The following is a 20306-nucleotide window of genomic DNA, read 5'->3' on the forward strand; positions in this document are numbered from 1 at the left end:
ATTCGCCGGTCCGGCGGGCCTCTCTCTCGTTCGGTGACTCATCGTAACAGACGTGAGCGGGCGTTACACTTTTTCATGAGTGACTCCGAGCCACAACCTAATTTAAGACGTTGTCACGTCAAAAAGAAAAAAAAATATTAAAACAAATAAATTATATCAAAGAAAAACTGTCCCTCGACCTTGACAAACATAATATGACAAACATATAGTTATGCAGAGATCAAGTATAATCTAAATTTAATTCAGTCAGCATTACGAGCATTGTTATAAAATCTTTACAAATGCATCCATGTGTGACAGAAGAGTAGGCGCTGCATTCGTCATACCAAAGCAATGCCTATAAATTTAGTATGTGTCCAAAGCTAAACTGCCCACCTAAAACAGGACGACAAAATCATCCACAAAGAGAAACAACAAACAGAAAAGAACAACCGGACGACGGTCGAAGCTATACTGCATATAAATTCTAATCACATTCCTAAAAGTAAAAAAGCGGACAAGTGCGCGAGTGACATAGCTATATGTGCCGATGTAAAGCCGAGTATCGAAATACCGCGAGTGATATAAACGATTTTATTAAGAAAGTTGTGCGCAAGTGCAAAAACAAATGGTAATCTTCTCAAACCACTGAAGCAACTTAAAAGTGACGTTACAGCTTGGGAAACTTCAACCAGAAACAGAAAAGAACAGTTGGTGATAACGCGATTGTGAATCGGATAGACGATACTTACTCCTTCACATTTATTGTCGAAAAGTGATCCATCTACATGTGAAAACAGTTACCATTACATGATCTCGTTTGGTTAATTATCGTGTCGCATTTAACATACCTAACAGGATAAGTAATTTATTGAGCACTAATGATTGGCTGTATTTTCTAAATAAAAAAAAAATAAAAAATTGTCAAGATGAACTCTACTATGCTGTTGTTCTTAAAACAAATATAATGTTTCGAATATGTACATAAGTGAGCATATTTTACGAAAGGAAAAAAATTAAAATATGTTTGGACAACAAATGGTAGTGTATTGGAGAAAATCTAATACAGGTCAGTGACAACTATAATCATAGGAAGACCACTAATATTATATTATTTATCTATGAGAAGACCACGTGAACGATGGAACGACAACTTACTGGAGGCACATTAAAAAGCAGACTTAAAAATAAGAAGAAGAAGATATTTATTGATAGTTTGATTTAAATTTAACCCATAGACATATAACACAAATACACTGATCGCTGCAATACATTACCGTTCCACCAGAGTGACAGGGAAAACTGACGCAAAGCAGTCCCTGCATCTCTTTCTAATGGACCGGGTTTATAGACCACGTGACCTTCTTATTGTTTATTCAGATCATGTGTTCAAACAATCCTACTCATATATTATATGTCTATGGGTTAAATTTAAATCAAATTTGTGGTTTTGTGTTTAAATAATAAAAAAAAAATTAACAATAAATATTTTCTTCTTCTTATTTTTATGTTTGCTTTTTAATGTACCTCCACTAAGTTGTCGTTCACGTAGTGAACTGATCGTCTTTCTATTGGCGAACTGTCTCTTGCCGTCTTTACTACTCTATTTGTTGTCATTCGGCTTATATGATCATTATATTCTACTCCTCAATTTCTTACCCAGTCCTTGATGTTCTTCACTTGATGTAGCTCTGTCGCATAGTGTTTTACTATCAATTTTTCATCTGTGTGATAGTATGTTTTCAAGTGTTTTCATCTCTGCTGTTTCTAACATCTTTTTGTCCTCTTTGTGTCAGGTCGTGTGTCTGCCGCGTATGTCTGCCTGCCTTTTATTTCTTGTACCTGTACTACTAAATATAATTTTTTTGACAGCAGCAGTTGTTACTACATACTTAGTAATCGTTTTTCCATTTGGTCAATAAAACAAGCATTTTTGACTTACCATTGGATGACAAAAGTTTTACTATAAACACGTAAAATGTTTTTCTTTTATGATTCAATGTAAGTAAATAATAAATAAATTATAATAGGCTAGGACATAAAGCATTTTGGCTCGCAATTTTTTCGTCAAGCATGAATTTACTTGAAATTTTCGCAGAAGGTAGGGAATAGTCTAAGGATCATTTTCTATATTATGCCGCTGTACGACAAAACCTTGGGTGTGGTTGCCCCCCCTCCTTATCTCGAAAGTGGGAATTTTTTATTGTATTTTAACTATGGAAATCTATGGTAAAAGTAAGAAAAAAATGTTCTTTACGTTTTTTTTGTAGAACTAAAATTTTTTGAGTTATTCGTGGTTGAAAGTAACAGTTTTTCGACGAAAAAATATACTTTTTTAGAGGGTTTTTTGAGAATAACTCGAAAAATATGAATTAAATAAAAAAACCGCAGATATCAAAATTGTATCTCATAGAAACACTAACAAAATCATCCTATTTTTATAATTTTTCAACGACCAATAAAAACCGAGATACGGTATGTTGAAGTTAGCTTTTTTCATCACATTCGTAATTTGAAATATTCAAAGCATAATAAGAGCAAAATGTTGCATTTTCGAGGAAAACTTACACAATCTTTTTTTAACTATACAATTAGACCTTTCAAAAAAAATTGAGCACAACAAAAAAAGTTTCTAGCATAAAAATTGAGCGACTTGAAACTGAGCAGTGAAAACGACCCCCTAACTACACTCCTAATTAAAATTGATCTTCACCCATCTGTAATTCTTTTTATATATTTATTATTAATACACTCAAGAATTTTGACCTGTTTAAAAAGCCTAATTTAATAAAAATTGGAGTTTAAAGATAAATTGATTTTTTGCAATTTCGTGTTTTTTACCATTTTCTTTTAAATATCTCCGAAAATACTGGAGATACGAAAAAAATAATACAGTACTGAATTGTAGCTTTTTTAATAACTAGAATTTCCTTTTACATAGATTTTCTTTACAGTGAATATTTAGTGAGGTATAGCTGTTTAAAAGTGAATATTTAGTGAGGTATAGCTGTTTAAAATTTCTATTTACGAGCGAACATCCTTATTCGAGCCCTTTAAACTCACCCCACATAAAAACTAAGAGATCTTACGGAATTTAGTTTACATAGTCTCATAGCTCTTCGAAAACCCTACAAATCATTAATGAAAAAACTTTTTATTCCCAAAAATGAAGGAGCTATGCTTATAAAACGAATTTTTGATAATCTCGAAGAAATTGAAGCCGGTGTAGGCTCCATTTAAGAAGAATCAGCGCAATTCCTTATTTTCGTACCGATTCAATCCGAGCGCATTGTTTACATATTTATATGATATTTATCTACGTTGTCAGTAGCGTAGCGGTAACTATTCGGTGCCGTTAATTATAGGAAAAGCATAATCACGCCACTGTCCACCTCTTCGGATACTGTCGGCACACGTCACATGTGCGAGGTTGGATCTTCCTATGTGGCGTTTACGTAAATATTGCGCAATAATGTTATACGGGGTTGCCAAAGACATGCAACTCAATAAGTTGAACAAAAAAGATTTTAAAGCTTTTCTCGAGCAGATGTGGTATGAATATATCATTAAAACCACAACAAAAAATAGGGCAGTCAAACTATCTTCTCTTCTACCCACTGTTGATATCTTAGATGAGCACACAAAAAGATGCTGCTACCAAATTCATCAGTGGCATGGAAATGAAAACATCCGAGCAACAGATTGGGGGTGGTATTTTAAAGAAGGTTATTTACATTCCATGCGTACGAACAAGCCGCCTGCACCCGATGAACTTTTGAAAATGATTTTTTGCCAATGTAAAAAAGGGTGCGGCGTTTCATGCGGGTGAAGGAAATTGGGGTTATACTGCAATCCCACTTGTTCTGGGTACACGGGGGGTATTTGTATTAAAATTTATTTAATTTATTAATGTTGGTATTTTGAGAACTATTTCCGAAGTGGAAATTGCGACGTCAATAAACTTATTTTAAACTTCAATTGTGGCTTATTCCCATTAAAATAATAATGACTTTAAGATGCCACAAGACAATAGCTTTGGAACACTAGGGTAAATCCATGAACTAATATTCGAAACATTTGCTTAATTAGGCGAAAACACAGGTACAATGAGAAAATATACTTTTGATGCTTTGGTTGTGTTTGTATTCAAACAAATTTAAAGTCATTTTTTAATATCAATTACTAACACGCAACTAGTGACTTTTACATATAAAATGAATTGCTCAAATATAAATATATCTCGTATATAATCCTGACAATTTTCTTTATTTTAGTGTGCTGTTGTAACTCTCATAAAACAAACAGCCCTTGTCATTACCATAAGGTTATTTTTGTGTCAGTATGCCAGTATCATCGCAAGATTAATTAACTATGATTTTTTAAATAGTTCTCATAGTGATTTAAACAGGTTTGCTATTTATACTACTCAATAATAAATTTGCTCTTGCTACGACTCTGTACTATCTACTTACTTTGAACATATCTATAAATATATTTATATTATCTATAAAATATTGATATAATGACAGAGTTGATGAGTTTAATATTTAACAAAATGTGTTTTCTTGGACAACATGTCACTAGATAAAATTATTTCAAGTTGACAATGTCTTTTGGTAATAAAAACGCTGTCAAGAACAGAATTTGACTTGAATATACAAAATTTGGTTAAAATGATAAATTAACTATAACAAAATCACTGAAGATTTGTAAAGATTTTGTATTTTAGCAGATGATGATAAGCATGCAAAAAACCATTATTTTAACATCTTCACAATATCAATTGCTTCGACCAATAATTTTAATTTGTAAATATTTTTGTATATTACCTTTTGCAATTAAACAAACTGGTAACGAGTGGTGGATTTATTGGTCATGGTGGAGCGTCATTGCTGGGGCAATTGGAGTTGCAACAATAGGTATTTATTTTAAATATAGGTACTATAAAAATTTAATAATTTTCGTCCCAGAATTAAGAATTTCTTGAAGATAATTTTTTTATTTTAATAATAACAGCATTAAATAAATAAAAATTCGAAGGACCACCCACTAACGTGGGAATAAAAGAATACAAGCATTAACAAATATCTAATTTAATGACTAACATAATGACGGTATTAGATTTTTGTTTTGATACAGGGCAGCGACAGCCGCTTATACGTATTTCGACCTCTTTAGGTCTCCTCAGAGCGGCATAGCCACTACTCTGAACCAAAACAAAACTCTGATAACTATTGTCTAGGACGGGAAAGAAGTAAAATCATTTTGTTGATTACGTCTTACGATATTCTGTTATTTGGTAGTCTTGATGAAAATAGAATATTTCGTGGATGAACAACTTCACTAAGAGCTATTAAATACTCTTCTTCTTAAGTATCAAGCAGTACATTAAATAAATATGCTTGATTCTTAGAAGGAAACTGATTTGAAGTATTATTAAACAGAGCAGAGTATAATGTTTTGGTTTAAGATTGTTGATTGACTCCACTCTATTATTACTAAAGACTCCTATAAAGACACTATAGTTCAGGAGCTTTTTTGTACAGAATGAACATAAAAAACCTATTATTTTTAATTTATACGAAAGAGTTAATGTGAGTTAATATGAACTCTTTCGTTCTAACTTGTTAATAACCTTTTTAGGCACATTAGCTTTATATGGGGTCTACAATAATTATCATATTGATGCAGTTTTCAAAATAAGAATAAATAGTTGTTCGACAAAGCTTGTTAATGGTGTTAGTATGTCTATACTTATCATAACATTTCTTATATGTTCTGTATCTTCGAATGTAAATTTTAAATATTTACAAGAATATTTTTTACACTTGACTAAGGTAAGTATCTAAATTTAAATTTTATAACAAAAAACACGGGCGTGGCAGTCCAGTGGGACTGCCGATAGAAGTTATACTATGCGTTCATCGTTACAAATTTATATGGGAGTCAATCTGCACAATCATTACATATGTAATGCTATAGGTAAGAGAGAGCAGAAAGAGAAAAAGAATTAGGTATACAGGTATATGGTGAATCGTTTGCTGTATATAAACATTTGACCTGTAATAGGAGTACAGTAAGTAAAAAAAATTTTTACACGTACTCTGCAGTAAAATTCATTGTTTATTTTGTTATTAACATAAAAATACAATACAATACACTGCAACATAATTCAATATAATAATACAATACAAATTAAAATGCAATATTCATAAGTATTTTACATGTTTAATTTACCATGATAACAATATTAATAAAAAAAATATTGTTTGGTGATACAACTGTCAATTTATCTGACGTTGACAAATATAATATTTAATTGTTGTTTGTTGTGTATATAAGTACACATTTGAACTTTCTTGAGATATTTACAAGTTATAATTTATAATGAAAAAGACAGAAAAGATTTGATTTCACGTTCAAAGCGTCTATGTATCTATTGATACGTATTTCGACTTAATAAGTCTCATCAGAATAGTTATTCATAGCCGTTCTTAACGTGAAAAATAATTTTCCCTGTCTTATTAGAAGCAACAATAACATGGCTTCGTTATGGATGCAATAATTTATAATTTAACATGTCTAACGAGGCTGGTTACTCCCGTGCAAATTTCCGATTCACTCTTGTACAAATTTCCAAAGTCGAACGCGCGTATAGAAGTATAACTTCAAAAACCAACAACTCGGATTAGGTTGTAAATTTTTATTTTATTTTAAAATTTAGCATTTTTGCGTATATTACATATATTTAATAAAATGAACGTGGGGTTTTTAAATATTTCAAAAATAAAAAAGTAAATTCATATTGGGATTCGAACTCACATACACCAGCGTATGAATCAAACACGTAAAACATTTGCCAATTAGACATGACACAAACGTATTTCAAAATTGACAGTTCTCGGTCATACAGTGATTTATTAAGATTATTATTTTGAAATACAAAAGACTAAAATAATTATGAACATTTAATAAATAATACAAAACATATCACATAGATAATAATATTAATAAATATTATATAGTATATATATATATATATATATATATATATATATATATATATATACAAAAGGAACATTTTTATTCTCGAGATAGGAAGAGAGAGAAAATATCTTCCGTCTCTCTCGTACTCATTATATTACATATGTAATGATTTCACCGGTTCACTCCCGTACAAATTTCCAACGTGGAGCGCGCGTATAGAAGTAGAACTTCAATTATTGTAAAATTTTAAGTTTTTCTTAAACTATTTCTCTGTAGCAGTATAACGAAATATGTTACTGGAGTACCATGTCATCTACTATTCTTGTAGAACTCTATCATCCTTGGGCATTGGCTATGATTCTAATCCACATAAGTTTGTATATAGTTGCTCTGAACAATTGTGATAACGTTTTTCCTGTCAGCTGCTCTATATTTTTCCAAAAATTTCCAAAAAAATTCGACGTCTGCACTAGCTTTTTTGTTTAACATTTGATTTTAACCTAAAGAAAATCTGGTACTTTCTTCGGTAATTTAACAAATCTACAATATTTCTACAAGATTACTTGAGAAGTATGTTAACTTGGGAAGGATCACTACAGAAGCAATGCGACCAATTTGTGGCAATAGAGTTAGAAGACCCTGATGGTTTTGAACCTTTGAACATTCTTATATACTTTAGTATTTTTATCTTTCTTATACCAATTTAACATGTTAACTGCCAAGGTGATTTTCATAAATTTTTTCTCTTGCGCCAAAGTGAATATTGTAATAAGAACACAATAAAATATTATTTTACAAAAGCAAAATAATTTCCACAAAAAAATTAAAAAGTTACCGTTCAAAACTCAAAATCGGCCGATCTGACCGCTTCGGCGCCAGCAGTGGATAATAGCCTCATACTCCGAGCGGTCACGGGTCAGATAACAGGTTCAGCAGTTACCTTGAGCTTACGCACTTGTGTTGTAGTACACGTGTTGTGTTGCGTTTTATTACGGTTTTCATACGTTTTTTTAGAGGATTATTGATTGAAAATACTGCCAAATTCACGTGGTGCATATTTATTACGATTATCAAGGGAAAAACTACAAGAAAACGGTAAGTTTTTTTGTTATTTACTAGCGCTTGAAAGTGAGGTTAGAATTATTTTAGAAACTGACGAGGAAGGTAACAACTCGAACACATTGGATTCTGAGAAAGACTTGTATGTACCTTCAAGTTCAGAAGATATTGATTTATCGTCTACTTCAGATGAAGATACTACTCCAAAAAAGAAGGTGCGAAAAATTGAAACCCGTGCTGTTGTACATGAAAACAGATGTCTGGATAACGGGCCGGATATTGAAAATGTTTTGTTTGAAGACCCAATAGACAGTCAAGACAATCAAGTTACTAATGAGCAGCAATTGACGAACCCAGTTGGCAATCACCAATCAGACGAAGATACTACTACGCGAAAAAATGAAACTAGTGTTGTTGTTCACGAAAATCATATGTCTGATAATGAGACGGATATTGAAAATGTTTTGTTGGAAAACCCAGTACACACTTAAGATAATGAAATCACTAATCAGCAACAATGGACAAACCCAGTCGGGAATCACCAACGATTCAAATTTGATAGTACTTTCGGTCTCAATCCAAATTATGCAGCAGCTATTTCTTTAGATGAAGTAACACCGGTTTCCTGTTTTTATGCATTTCTTGACTTCAATATTATCGATTTGATGGTCGACCAAACAAACTATATGAGTTGCTTTCAATAAATGTCTCCACAAAATCTAAGTTACATGACTGGAAACCTACAAACAGGCAAGAAATGTTGAAATTTATTGGCCTACTTGAGCACATGGGCTTAGTTCGAATGCTTTCATTGTCACATTACTAGAGTAAAGAATCTTTATTCCGTAATGATATTGCACCAAGTTCCATGAGCCGAAATCGCTTTGAGCTTTTGCTTAGAATGTGGCACTTTTCTAATAACAACGACTGCGAAGAAGGAGACCGCTTACACAAAATTAGGGCGTTGGCAAACTTGTTTATCAAAAAATATCAAGAAATTTATACTCCGGGAGAAGTATTTTGCATCGACGAGAGTATAATCCCGTTTCAAGGCAGACTCGTCATAAAACAATATATACCCCAGAAAACACACAAATATGGGGTGAAACTATTCAAGCTATGTTGCGGGAAAGGCTACACTTGGAACTTTCAGATATACGCTGGAAAAGAGAGGGACAGGGGAGCTTCAGTTCCTACAAATGTGGTAATGAATCTTTCAAGAAATCTTCTAAAGGCAGGTCTTACAATTATTACCGATAATTTTTATCTTCTTCTTCCTATGCCGTCCCCATTAACGGAGGTTGGCGACCACATTTTTAAAGGCTTCTCTATCTTTTGCAACGTGGAATAATTCGTCTACAGTCATGTTTGTCCAGTCTCGAATATTTCGCAGCCATGACTTCCTCTTTCTACCTATTCCCTTTTTGCCATCGACTCTACCCTGCATGATGACCTGCAGAAGACTATATTTATTATTTCTTAGTATGTGTCCAAGGTATGCAGTCTTGCGTACTTTTATCGTTCTCAACAATTTTTTGTCTCGACCCATTCTTCTCAGCACTTCCTCATTGGTGACCCTGGCAGTCCATGGGATTCTCAACATTCTCCGGTATATCCAAAGTTCAAAGGCTTCAATCTTTTTAACTATTTGCGCTTTTAGTGTCCATGTTTCTACCCCGTACAATAGTTGCGACCAGACGTAACATTCAACAAACCTTAGTCTCAGCGCAATATTCAGATCTTTGTCACAGAACAATTGTTTGAATTTTAAGAACGCTGCCCTTGCCATTTCTATTCGTACCCGGATCTCTTGGTCTGGATCTAATTCTGTGTTGATGTAAGCTCCCAGATATTTATATTTTGTCACTCTCTCTATTTGCTGTCCACCAAGAGTTAGTTGTTCATTATTTATTGGACTCCTTGATACTATCATAAATTTGGTCTTATCTGTGTTGATGTCAAGTCCCATTTGAATGCATTCACTATTTATTGCATCTAGTAAAGTTTGTAGATCTTCTATACTCTCAGCCATAATTACCGTGTCATCTGCAAATCTCATGGTGTTTATGATTTCTCCACCAATTCTTATTCCCTCTTTTCTTTCCCATAAGGCTTTTCTGAATATGACCTGTGAGTACACGTTGAAAAGCGTCGGAGACAAGACGCATCCTTGCCTAACCCCTCTCGCAATCGGTATATTATTTGTTTCTATATCGTTCACCTTTACTACTGCTTTCTGGTTCCAGTATATAGCCTTAATAAACTCAATGTCTTTTTTGTCTAAATTGATGTTTTTTAATTCATTTATTAACTTCATATGCTGCACTCGGTCAAAGGCCTTCCTAAAGTCTATGAAGCATACATATGCACTCTTGTTATATTCCCGACATTTCTGCAAGAGTACCGTCAACACAAATAATGCCTCTCTTGTACCCATGCCTCCTCTGAAGCCAAACTGAGTTTTATACAAGCCTTGAATTGGCTAACCTTCTTCTAGATAACCTTACGCATTTGCTGAGAACTTTGAGGGCAAACCGCAGAGGAAACCCTAAAGACGTTCTAAGTAAAAATCTTAAAAATGGTGAAATTTTTGTTAAAGAAAATGATAGCGGTATTTGTATCATCAAGTGACATGATAAGCGTGATGTACTGATTTTACCAACTAAGCATACCGACAGTTCTAAAATTATTGAAAGATTCATGGGCCCTATAAGTAAACAAGAAGCTATAATAGACTGCAAGGCTGGCAAAGCTTCAATCGATTAGTCTGACCAGATGGCCAGTTATAATTCTGCTTTGCGGCGTTCACTGAAGCGGTATCACAAGATTGCAATGGAAATCATACTGGGCACAACTATTATAAATGCGCATATAATTTTCAAAGAACTATCTAATACAAACATTACAATAAGCATGTTTCGTGAGATTGTTGTCGCAAACTTACTAAAAGGGGGTTTAGAAGCTAATAGACATGCTGATGTCCACGGTAACCGATTACAAGAAAAAGTATAAAAAACCAAACATTATTGAAAAAAGAAGGAGTGGCTGTTGTTGAAAGAAAATATTGTAAAGGATGCTACGAAAAGAAAGTTAGAGGGGAGATACCCAAAACCAGAGTAAAAAAGGTTACCACGTACTGTACGGACTGCGAAGATCATCCTCATTTTTGCCTTCGCTGCTTCAATGTAAAACATTTAAAAAATTAATGCATTACATTCTGTTTAAATTTAATACTCCAGTCACTGTGGAGGAAAAGAGGTCAATACCTCTAAATTTTTTATAACTGAATCGATTTTGCTAATAATTTGGAATTAGGCTTATCTTACCTCCCTCTTCAAAAGTTATATATGCGATAGGTGAGCTTTTTATTTTTAAGGGGTGAAATCACCCCTTATTGAAAATAATGAAAAAAATTTATATTAAAGCATTTTATGGATTTAAATCGTGTTAAATTAGGCAATTGAAATATTGTCAATTATATTAATGGATATTGTGCACATTCTCAACCCTTAAATAATCTTAAAAACCACCCCTTTTAATAAAAATAATTGTAAAAAATCGTTTAACAGGTTCAAACGCTTTTGTAGTGCATTTATATCATCTACAATGTAATTCTCTGCTTATATAAAATAATTTTGGTTGATTGCATCACTTCAACCCTTAAAAACTACCCCCTATGTCAAAATATATAAAAAAATCTTTTTAAACAACTTCAAAAGTTTTTAATGTACATTTATATTCAAAAATTCCTTTCTTATCAATAAAATATTTTTTGATTGGTTGCTTATTTTCAACCCTTAAAAACCACCTCTATGCTCACGAAACAAATTCCCCTTTGGTAAATGTCTAAATAAAAAAATTAAGTATACTCATGCTGTTTTTATTGTAAAAAATTATGCATGAAAATACTTTACATTAGAAAGTATACAAAATATATTTACAAAAATAAAAATTATTTACAATATATCAAATTATTCATTGTCTGAAGCGTCATTCTCGTCGTGTTCTAACTCCACCTCTTCGTCTATTGCAGGACAGTTTTGACAATTGTCGCCAGACGTAGCATTGCAAAATAGACCTAGTGTACGACAGCCACACGCTGAGCCGCAACCCTTTTTGCAATTGCAAAAAATCAGTATCAATAGTTCTTCTGGTGCAGGTGAACTTGTCATTTTTATTGGTTGTAAAATATCATCACTCTTGAACCATCCCCAATCCGTTATATCAATCTCTTTGTTTCCAAGCTATATCTGAGTTTGTAAATAAACTCTTTTGATATGCTCATTCAGGGCACTTACAGTTGGTACAAGAAATGATAATTTAACTGCACTATTTTTAGTTGTGGCTTTAATAAACGATTCGTATCGCATTTGTTCAAGTAATGATGAATAATCTTCGACCTTATTCATTTTGTTCATGTGGGTGTCTTTGGCAAGGCCATACAGCAAAATTGTACAGTATCTCCCAGCTTCTAAAATGTCTTCGAGATCTGAAGTACTCCTGTCATTGGCACTCATTGGCGGCTTGCCCACGCAACTTCAAAGAAGTGTCGGTTCTCTGTGTTCGTTAGTTCTCTGAAGCAAATGTTCAGTTTAGAGGTGCCTATATTATATACATAACATATATATGTATGTATGTATGTATTATATACATATTTGTGCGAGTGTTAGTGTGTCTGTTACCAGTTTTTCGAATATACTTGAATAAAGCATTTATATATACAAAAAATAAGTTGATGCTCCAAAATATAACTAACATGCTCCAAAATTTTTTTAGAATAACTCCATTAATTTTTACGCTACAGTGTCCATTAAAAAAATATTTTGAAGGTAATTTCAAAAGCTACAAGACTAAGTAGATTAAAATATGTTAAAATTCTTTCTTTTTAAATAGTAAAGGGCCAAAGTGCTGATTACAGGTGTGTCAGCCGCTGTATCTCAAACTTTAATTGGCTATATCTCTATTATTTTTCGAGCTACAAAATAAAAAATCAAAATTTTTGTTAAGAAAAAAACTACATTTTGGTATAGAACCATTTTTCACGTATCTCTTATAGTTTTAGATTTATTTTGAAAAAATATAAATATTTAGATAATTAAAAAAAAAAGATTTTTTAATTTAAACATGATTTTTTAAAAAAATACGCATTTTAAACAGGCTAAACTTTTAAAACTTATAAATAACACTAAAATAAAATAAATTGTAGAAGATATACGTTTAATTTCAATTCTGATCAAATTAGTGTTACTTATACTGCTCGTTTTTTTTTAAAAAGGCTAGAGTAATTCAAATTCTTTCCTTCGTATTTCGCTTTGTTTTAATCGAAATGGCTTTTAACTTAGCTCATTTTAAAGGTTTTTTCTAGCTCTTTAAAAAGTGTATGAGTTTTTATCAAAAAAGATGTCCATTTCCTGATATTTGATGTTAAATGCATCGAGTATAGTATCCCAAAAACAAAAAGTCATCTTCAAACAATTATAAATCGCTTAATATGGTACTTATAAAACTTAATAAAAAAGCATTCTCTTTGTTTTTTTATAAGCTTTTTTTTTGCTTATTATAGATTTTTCAATAAAACGCTTTGTTTTTGAGTTATTCGTACAAAATCATTGGAAAACATGTTCTTTTTTGCGAAAAGTTTACTTTTTCAAGTGCGTATAACTCAAAAAGTATTAATTTAGCGAAAAAAATTTATATGACATTTTTTGTTTAAAATTTGATTCTATATCAATTCCCGGGGTTATTTTGAGTGTAAAAAGTTCAACCTCCTAGATGGGGTGCCAACCACCCCAGGGGTAGAAGCACACATCGACACCATATAACTTATGTTTTTTCAGTAATTTACTACCCACTGTAAAAATTTCACATAAATCGGTGCAGTTGTAAAAAATTTAAAGGGAAAATGCCACAGTAACTGGACTATAAGTGTTTCGCTTATTTTCTTTTACTTTTACTTTTTTATTAACCATAATACTTGTTACGCAGGTTATTTTAAATAAACATTGATTTATTATGTTTTGCCTGATTTCCAGTAATGTTGTAAAATTATTAATTTAATATGGAAATTCACATAGTCGTGCAGTCACATTTCATGTGCATTTTAAATGGAAGCAGCGGTCAGAATAGTGTTTCTGCTAGATTTATTGTCAAATGACGCAGCGCCCTATATGACCGCCATGGCGCGTGGGGATAGTCGCACAAGCGGCTTATTTGACCGTTATGGCAGTGAACCTGTTAAAGCAAAGTATGATGCATTTTTCTGTCAGCCAGCTTAGCGAAGAAAATGGAAAATTAAAAAAAGCTATCTTTTACAGCATATTTGATGGTTCCCGTTCAGAAATTTTTATTAGGATTGTTTATTTATCTAATAAATGCATTATTGTCTTACTTTATGGACACATAATATATCTATAAATTAAATGCAATAAATTATTGTATTAAAATTGATTTAATTTTAGGCGGATAACTTTACCAAATTTGTGCCATCTGTCCAGAAATCAAGGACCTACACAAAAGTTCTCTATTGCACAATTTTGATCAAGATGATAATATACTCGACTGATTTAGCAGTATGGTCCAAAATTGCATATCCACAATCCAGTATAATTTCTTATAGTATCAATGAATTACCTTTCTACTTATTATTCTTGATAATGGAATTTGCCACAATATATTACCATTTTTTAGTAAAGTTTATAGGTGATAGACTAAATTACTTAAACAATCATTTAAGGGGCTATTATAGTTGCTGCAATATTCGAGTCAAAAAATCCACAGTGGATAATATCTCAAAATATGATTCTAAATATTCACTTCAAAAGGATATTATATTTGTTAAGAGATCTGGTATGTTAATGTTTATATTTTTAGTTAATAATGTTGTGTTTAGTATTAAGTTTGTGAGCAGGTCCATCTGGTAAATTACGAATACATGATGTGAATCCCTTTATGCCAACTATACGTAATTTTTTGCTTGGTAGAAAATGTTGTGTTTATTCTAGATGCAATAGGTAATAAATCATCACTTACGAACGCACGAGCTATGTTGGTTTATTTTCTAGGATGATAGGAATATTTAAAATTTTTGGTTTTTGTACTTTTTACACAAAAAATATATTGATAACTATGTCTTAATGAGAATCTCCGTTTAATCATTTATGTAGATTTCAAACGAACAGTAGTTAAAGACCGTGGTTAGACGAAATGTCGTGTTACGAAAATCGAAATAACACTGCTCGAGTACAAATCAGCAAATGGACTACAAATCAGCAAATATAATCACAAATATGTTGGTATTCTCTAAGAGCTACAGAACTGCGAAGAACAGATTTTAATAATACATATCTTTAGAGACCAATTTCCATACTCTTGGTAAGTGTCTGTCTACTATAGGATAATGACCCTCTCTACTATCAGTATATGGAAGGTTCAGATCTTTTGGCTTGTCAATATATGCGCCATGTTTCTTGTTATTGACCCAAACAACTTGAATCATCAGGACTTCTTCTTAAAGTGCCATATCCCTACGGAACGTCGGCGAATACCATGCTTATAATATTTTTATACTGATCTCGGTCTTGCGCTACGTGTAGCAATTGGTCCGCTGTCAAACCTGTCCACTGCCGCAAATTCCTCAACCAAGAGAGTTTCTTCCGTTCTATCCATTTCTTTCCTTCGATTTTACCGTTGAGAATTAGCCGAAGGAACTCATATCTTGGTCCTCTGATTATATGTCCAAGATATTCTAGTTTACGCCTCTTAATAATATTTAATAGAGTTCGTTGATGACCCATTCTTCGAAGAACTTCTTCGTTTCTGGTTCTGCTAGTCCATGTAATTTTTAGTATCCTTCGATACAACCACATCTCAAACGCCTCGATTTTATTCATGATATCGGCGTTTAAAGTCCAAGTTTCACATCCATACAAAAGTACAGACCACACGTAACATCTTGTAAACTTTTCACGGATTTCCAAATTTAATGAGTTATTGGATAATAGAGGCTTGAATTTTTGAAATGAGTTTCTTGCCTGTTCAATTCTACATCGAATTTCGAAGGATGGATCTAGATTTTGGGTAATCCAAAATCCAAGGTATTTGAATCTCTGAACTCTCTGCAGCGGTTGTTGGTTTAATATCAGTTGGGTTGCGCCGATATCCACGTTACTGGTCACCATGTATTTAGTTTTATCGATATTTATCGACAGTCCCCAATTTGTGCATTCCATGTCAACTCTATTGATTAGCTCTTTCAGATCGTCGATGTTTTCAGCTAGAATCACAGTATCGTCGGCGTACCGTATATTGTTAATTATTTCTCCTCCTATGATAATTCCTTTTTGATCTTTTAAAGCTTCCCTAAATAGATTCTCAGAATACACATTAAAGAGGGTGGGAGATAGTATACAGCCTTGTCTTACGCCTCGTTCAATACTGATTGGCTTTGATTCTCTGTTGTTGGTATTAATAATGGCTGTTTGGTTCCAGTAAAGTTTGGCAATAAGTTTGATGTCTTTCTTATCTAGTTGGATGCTCTGCAAGGCGGTAATTAGTCTGGTATGCTGAACGCGATCAAATGCCTCATCAGGACTGCATCGACAATATTCTAAAATTAGTGTTTTTTTCATATACTAAGCAACTAGTATTTTTCCATACACTGGAAACTGCTCCATTTATCTGAACCGAATTGGATCAAAATATGTTCAATTGAGATAGTGGGATAGAAAAGAGGATAAGAATTGACATATGGTTCAACATTCGGCTACAATATGTAGAATCAAGATATGAGAAAGAGGGAAAAAGAGATCGAGAGAGAGAGAGAGCAAGAGAGAGAGGGTAATAATGATTTACATCCGGCTTCAAACTAGAGCACAATATGTACAAAAAGGCGTGAACGTATGTAAAATTATTATTTCAGAGTATCAGAACTGTAAAAGTTCTGGTTCACAATAATTAGGAAAGGTAAGAAACGGTTATACGGATAAAAGCCAAATTAATTTTTAAAACAGCTTACCAATATAACTTTTACATACATTTGCCATATTCAAATAAGCAAGCTTCTATTGGCGATATTCATACACTGTAACTCAGTGGACATTCCAACTGTTTAGATGCTTCTCCTTTGGAGTTGTTTCAAACATTTTCGTCTTCTAGCAGTTCCTTGAATTTTTCCAGAATCACTATTTGAAATATATATCACTTTTGAATTGATCTGGGCAACATTCAGTAAAGCGACGAAGATTATCATTGAACATCGTCGAACATTTCTAGCAAAATTGTAAACTCCAGATTTGGTAGCATTGTAATCCAGGATCATTTGCGTTTTTCCAAAAAAACAGCATGTTTTTTTCTTTTTTCTGGAACATATAAAATAAGCTTGCTTCATTATTATAGCCAAACACAAATTACTGCTTGCACCTCTAACTTTTGCGTTAACGAATTCAGGAGGAAGCCGCTTATTTTTTTGTAAGGTGCCAAATACAGACAATCTTTTTTCTTTTAGAGCCTATAATAGTTCAACACTGGTGAACCAATTACCGCATGTGATGTTACATCTGGACCCAAATAAAGATTCCACAAGTCTCACAATCACAAGGGCACTCCGGCTATTTGCCTGCGTAAATTTCTAAATTATACAATAGAAAGGTTTTGAATTAACCGAATCATAAATTTTGACTCCGTATTTCTCCGCTTTTCGTCTGAAAAAAGCGCAAAATTATAATTTTCAAGGCTTAAAAAGCACAAGTTAAATATTATTTTTGAATTTACCAAGGACCTGAATTTAAGATCAAACCTTATTTTATCTGATGACAGCACGGGCGCTCGGGCTACGGCGTTTATAAGTGGGAGAAAAAAGACCTATGGCACTTTTGCTCGTTTAAATTCTCATTTTACAAATGACCGCCCTCCTTGCCATACGCCCTTTATTAAAAATCAAAAAACAATGTTTTAAAATAAAATAAGCCCTGAATTTATACCAAGAGCTAATAGAAGAAGTCTTGAACTTGAATTTAGGCACTTAATGATTTCAAAAATGTTTTTTGACTTGTATTTTTGAGCCTTGAAAATTTTAATTTTGAGTTTTTTTCAGTTTTAAATTGTAACGAAATATTTTGCCTACCACATGGGGTATTATTATAAGGGGTAGAAAATTGAAGACAGAAATTATTGGGGCGGAGATAAGGCAAGCAAAATAATTGATACTTGTACGAACGGCACTTAGGGTTTGTTTGGAGAGCTGGGGTCGTGGATAAGTAAATGGCAAGGGGTCGGATTGAGGCAACTACAAAAAATGAAACAAAGATGCACTAACGTGAATCTCTTGGGACAAACAAAACAAAAGGAAGCAGGAAATACCTCTAGCAATTTAAAAAGGACGCCGCTTCGAGGCGCCAAAATATAATTATTACAACAGCTAGTTGTAACTATCGAAATAATTATTAAAAATAAAAAACATATCTTTATACATGAAACTCAAAAAAGGGGTTAGTTAAAAAAATTAACAAAATGGTTAGAAAAAAAATTAAACATTTATCGTGTCTCATCACAGTTACAAAAATAAATGACTTACAAAGAAATTGATACTGCAATGAATGTTAACCTTTTTTATAAACAAAACAAATGAATTAATGTCAAATATGATTAGATAGTACAATATTAATTATTACAAATTCTTTTTGTTATGAAAGCAAATTATTATTATAAAAAAAATGTCTGTATTTACTTTAAATTTTAACACAAAAAAGTTACCTGGATTGCACTGGGGTTTTACACACAAATTCTGGGGATAGAAACCAAACTTCGCTGGAACTCAAACTCTGTACCTCTCGAACAAATTCAACTCCACTATGATAGGACACGACAAAATTGAGATTGGAAATTGGGCATGGAACACAAACTTTGGAGCTCTGCTTCTTAAAAAGACTGGAAAATTGTGGGTATATTTCAAATCCTCACTTTAACTGTAACTATTAAATAAACAATTAACTGCCACTAAACTTATTTTCCATGAAAAGGGACAAAAACAAAAAACTTTACAAATTCGACGAATAAATTTGGATCCACACCTAAGCCGACTGTCTCTCTGACCCAAGTGAGAATGACGAAATTATTTTTAAAATTCATTAAACAAAACAAAACATATAAACTGGAATATTTATTTGAAACGCAGAATATCCTAAAAGAGGCTTCCATCAAAGAAAACCGACAAAATACGCATCTTGTGAAATATAAACAACTCTAAAAATGGTTTATTTTATTCGGCGACGCTAAGATGAATTGGAAGAATTCGGTGTTTTAACTTGTACGAAAGGAAGAAAACAGAAATACACCAAGATTATTCTTTGATACTTTAAATATATACCAGGGGATTTCAATACATATCCAAAGAATTTTCAAATGCTACAAAATTATTTATAACTCAAAAACAATCAACTTTAGAGAAAATTCACAAGAGACATTTTCTATTCGTAATGATCTAAAAAAAAATTTATCTGAGTTCAAAACATTATCAAAAAAATATCTTTTTACGAACGAACCCGAGCTCTTTGCCTGATATATTATGACTTGAGTGTTTATTTATATAGATTGTCTCGTCATTGTCATGAGTTTATCAGCCCTAAGTTACACCAATAAAGGCGGAAAAGTATTAGGGATATTTTCAAATTTTTTGTTTAGTTACGTAAGGTAACGAGCTCATTAGTTCACGACATCATTAAAACAGCTGTAAAATTATTTTTTTATTATATATTATTTATTTTAAAAAATCTCGAAACCATATTTATAAAAACATTGCATTTTTGTTTTAGACCCTCTTGATAAAACCAAAATTAATTTCCTTGAGGGTTACGAATGCCTGATTGAAGCTAGCACAGCTTTAAACAATTATTTTGGAGCGAAACTATTAGTAAGAAATTTTACTATTTATACATGATTTAATAAAATTAACGCACCAGCATCAATTAAAATTGAGAAAATTATATTCTGCAGAACATAACCTACAATTTAAAAATTTCAACTTCAATTTAATTTTAATTACACGATTCAACAAAAAACGTTGCAGTTTTTTTTCCATAAATAACACTTAAATACACCTAAATCATATTATGTATAAAAATAATGTGTTGCAAGATAGAGTAGGCTATAGTCTCGTGGGGCAGGGGAAGTGGTGTATTAACTGGGATTCGCCATTCGTCTGTCCATTCTAATGCAGGTTTGAACTGGCGAACTCCCTGGCGAATACGCTGACATCATTGAAGCTACTCCGCTAGCTTACTGCACCC

General features: G+C 32.4%; 1 protein-coding gene across 2 annotated transcripts in view; it reads left to right on the forward strand.

Moving 5' to 3' along the window:
* Positions 1 to 4554: 4554 nt before the first annotated feature.
* LOC140446171 (gustatory receptor for sugar taste 43a-like) overlaps positions 4555 to 20306 on the forward strand; it is a 29510-nt gene continuing 13758 nt past the window's right edge. The window contains exons 1-4 of one of the 2 annotated variants that reach the window (XM_072538703.1): positions 4555 to 4898; positions 5623 to 5816; positions 14484 to 14871; positions 19833 to 19930. In XM_072538703.1, the coding sequence (XP_072394804.1) occupies positions 4712 to 4898; positions 5623 to 5816; positions 14484 to 14871; positions 19833 to 19930 (867 nt within the window). In that variant the 5' untranslated portion in view covers positions 4555 to 4711. The remainder of the gene's footprint in view (positions 4899 to 5622; positions 5817 to 14483; positions 14872 to 19832; positions 19931 to 20306) is intronic. The other variant, XM_072538704.1, reaches the window with a different exon arrangement.

Source organism: Diabrotica undecimpunctata, chromosome 7 (genome assembly GCF_040954645.1).
Source record: "Diabrotica undecimpunctata isolate CICGRU chromosome 7, icDiaUnde3, whole genome shotgun sequence".
NCBI lineage: Eukaryota > Metazoa > Arthropoda > Insecta > Coleoptera > Chrysomelidae > Diabrotica > Diabrotica undecimpunctata.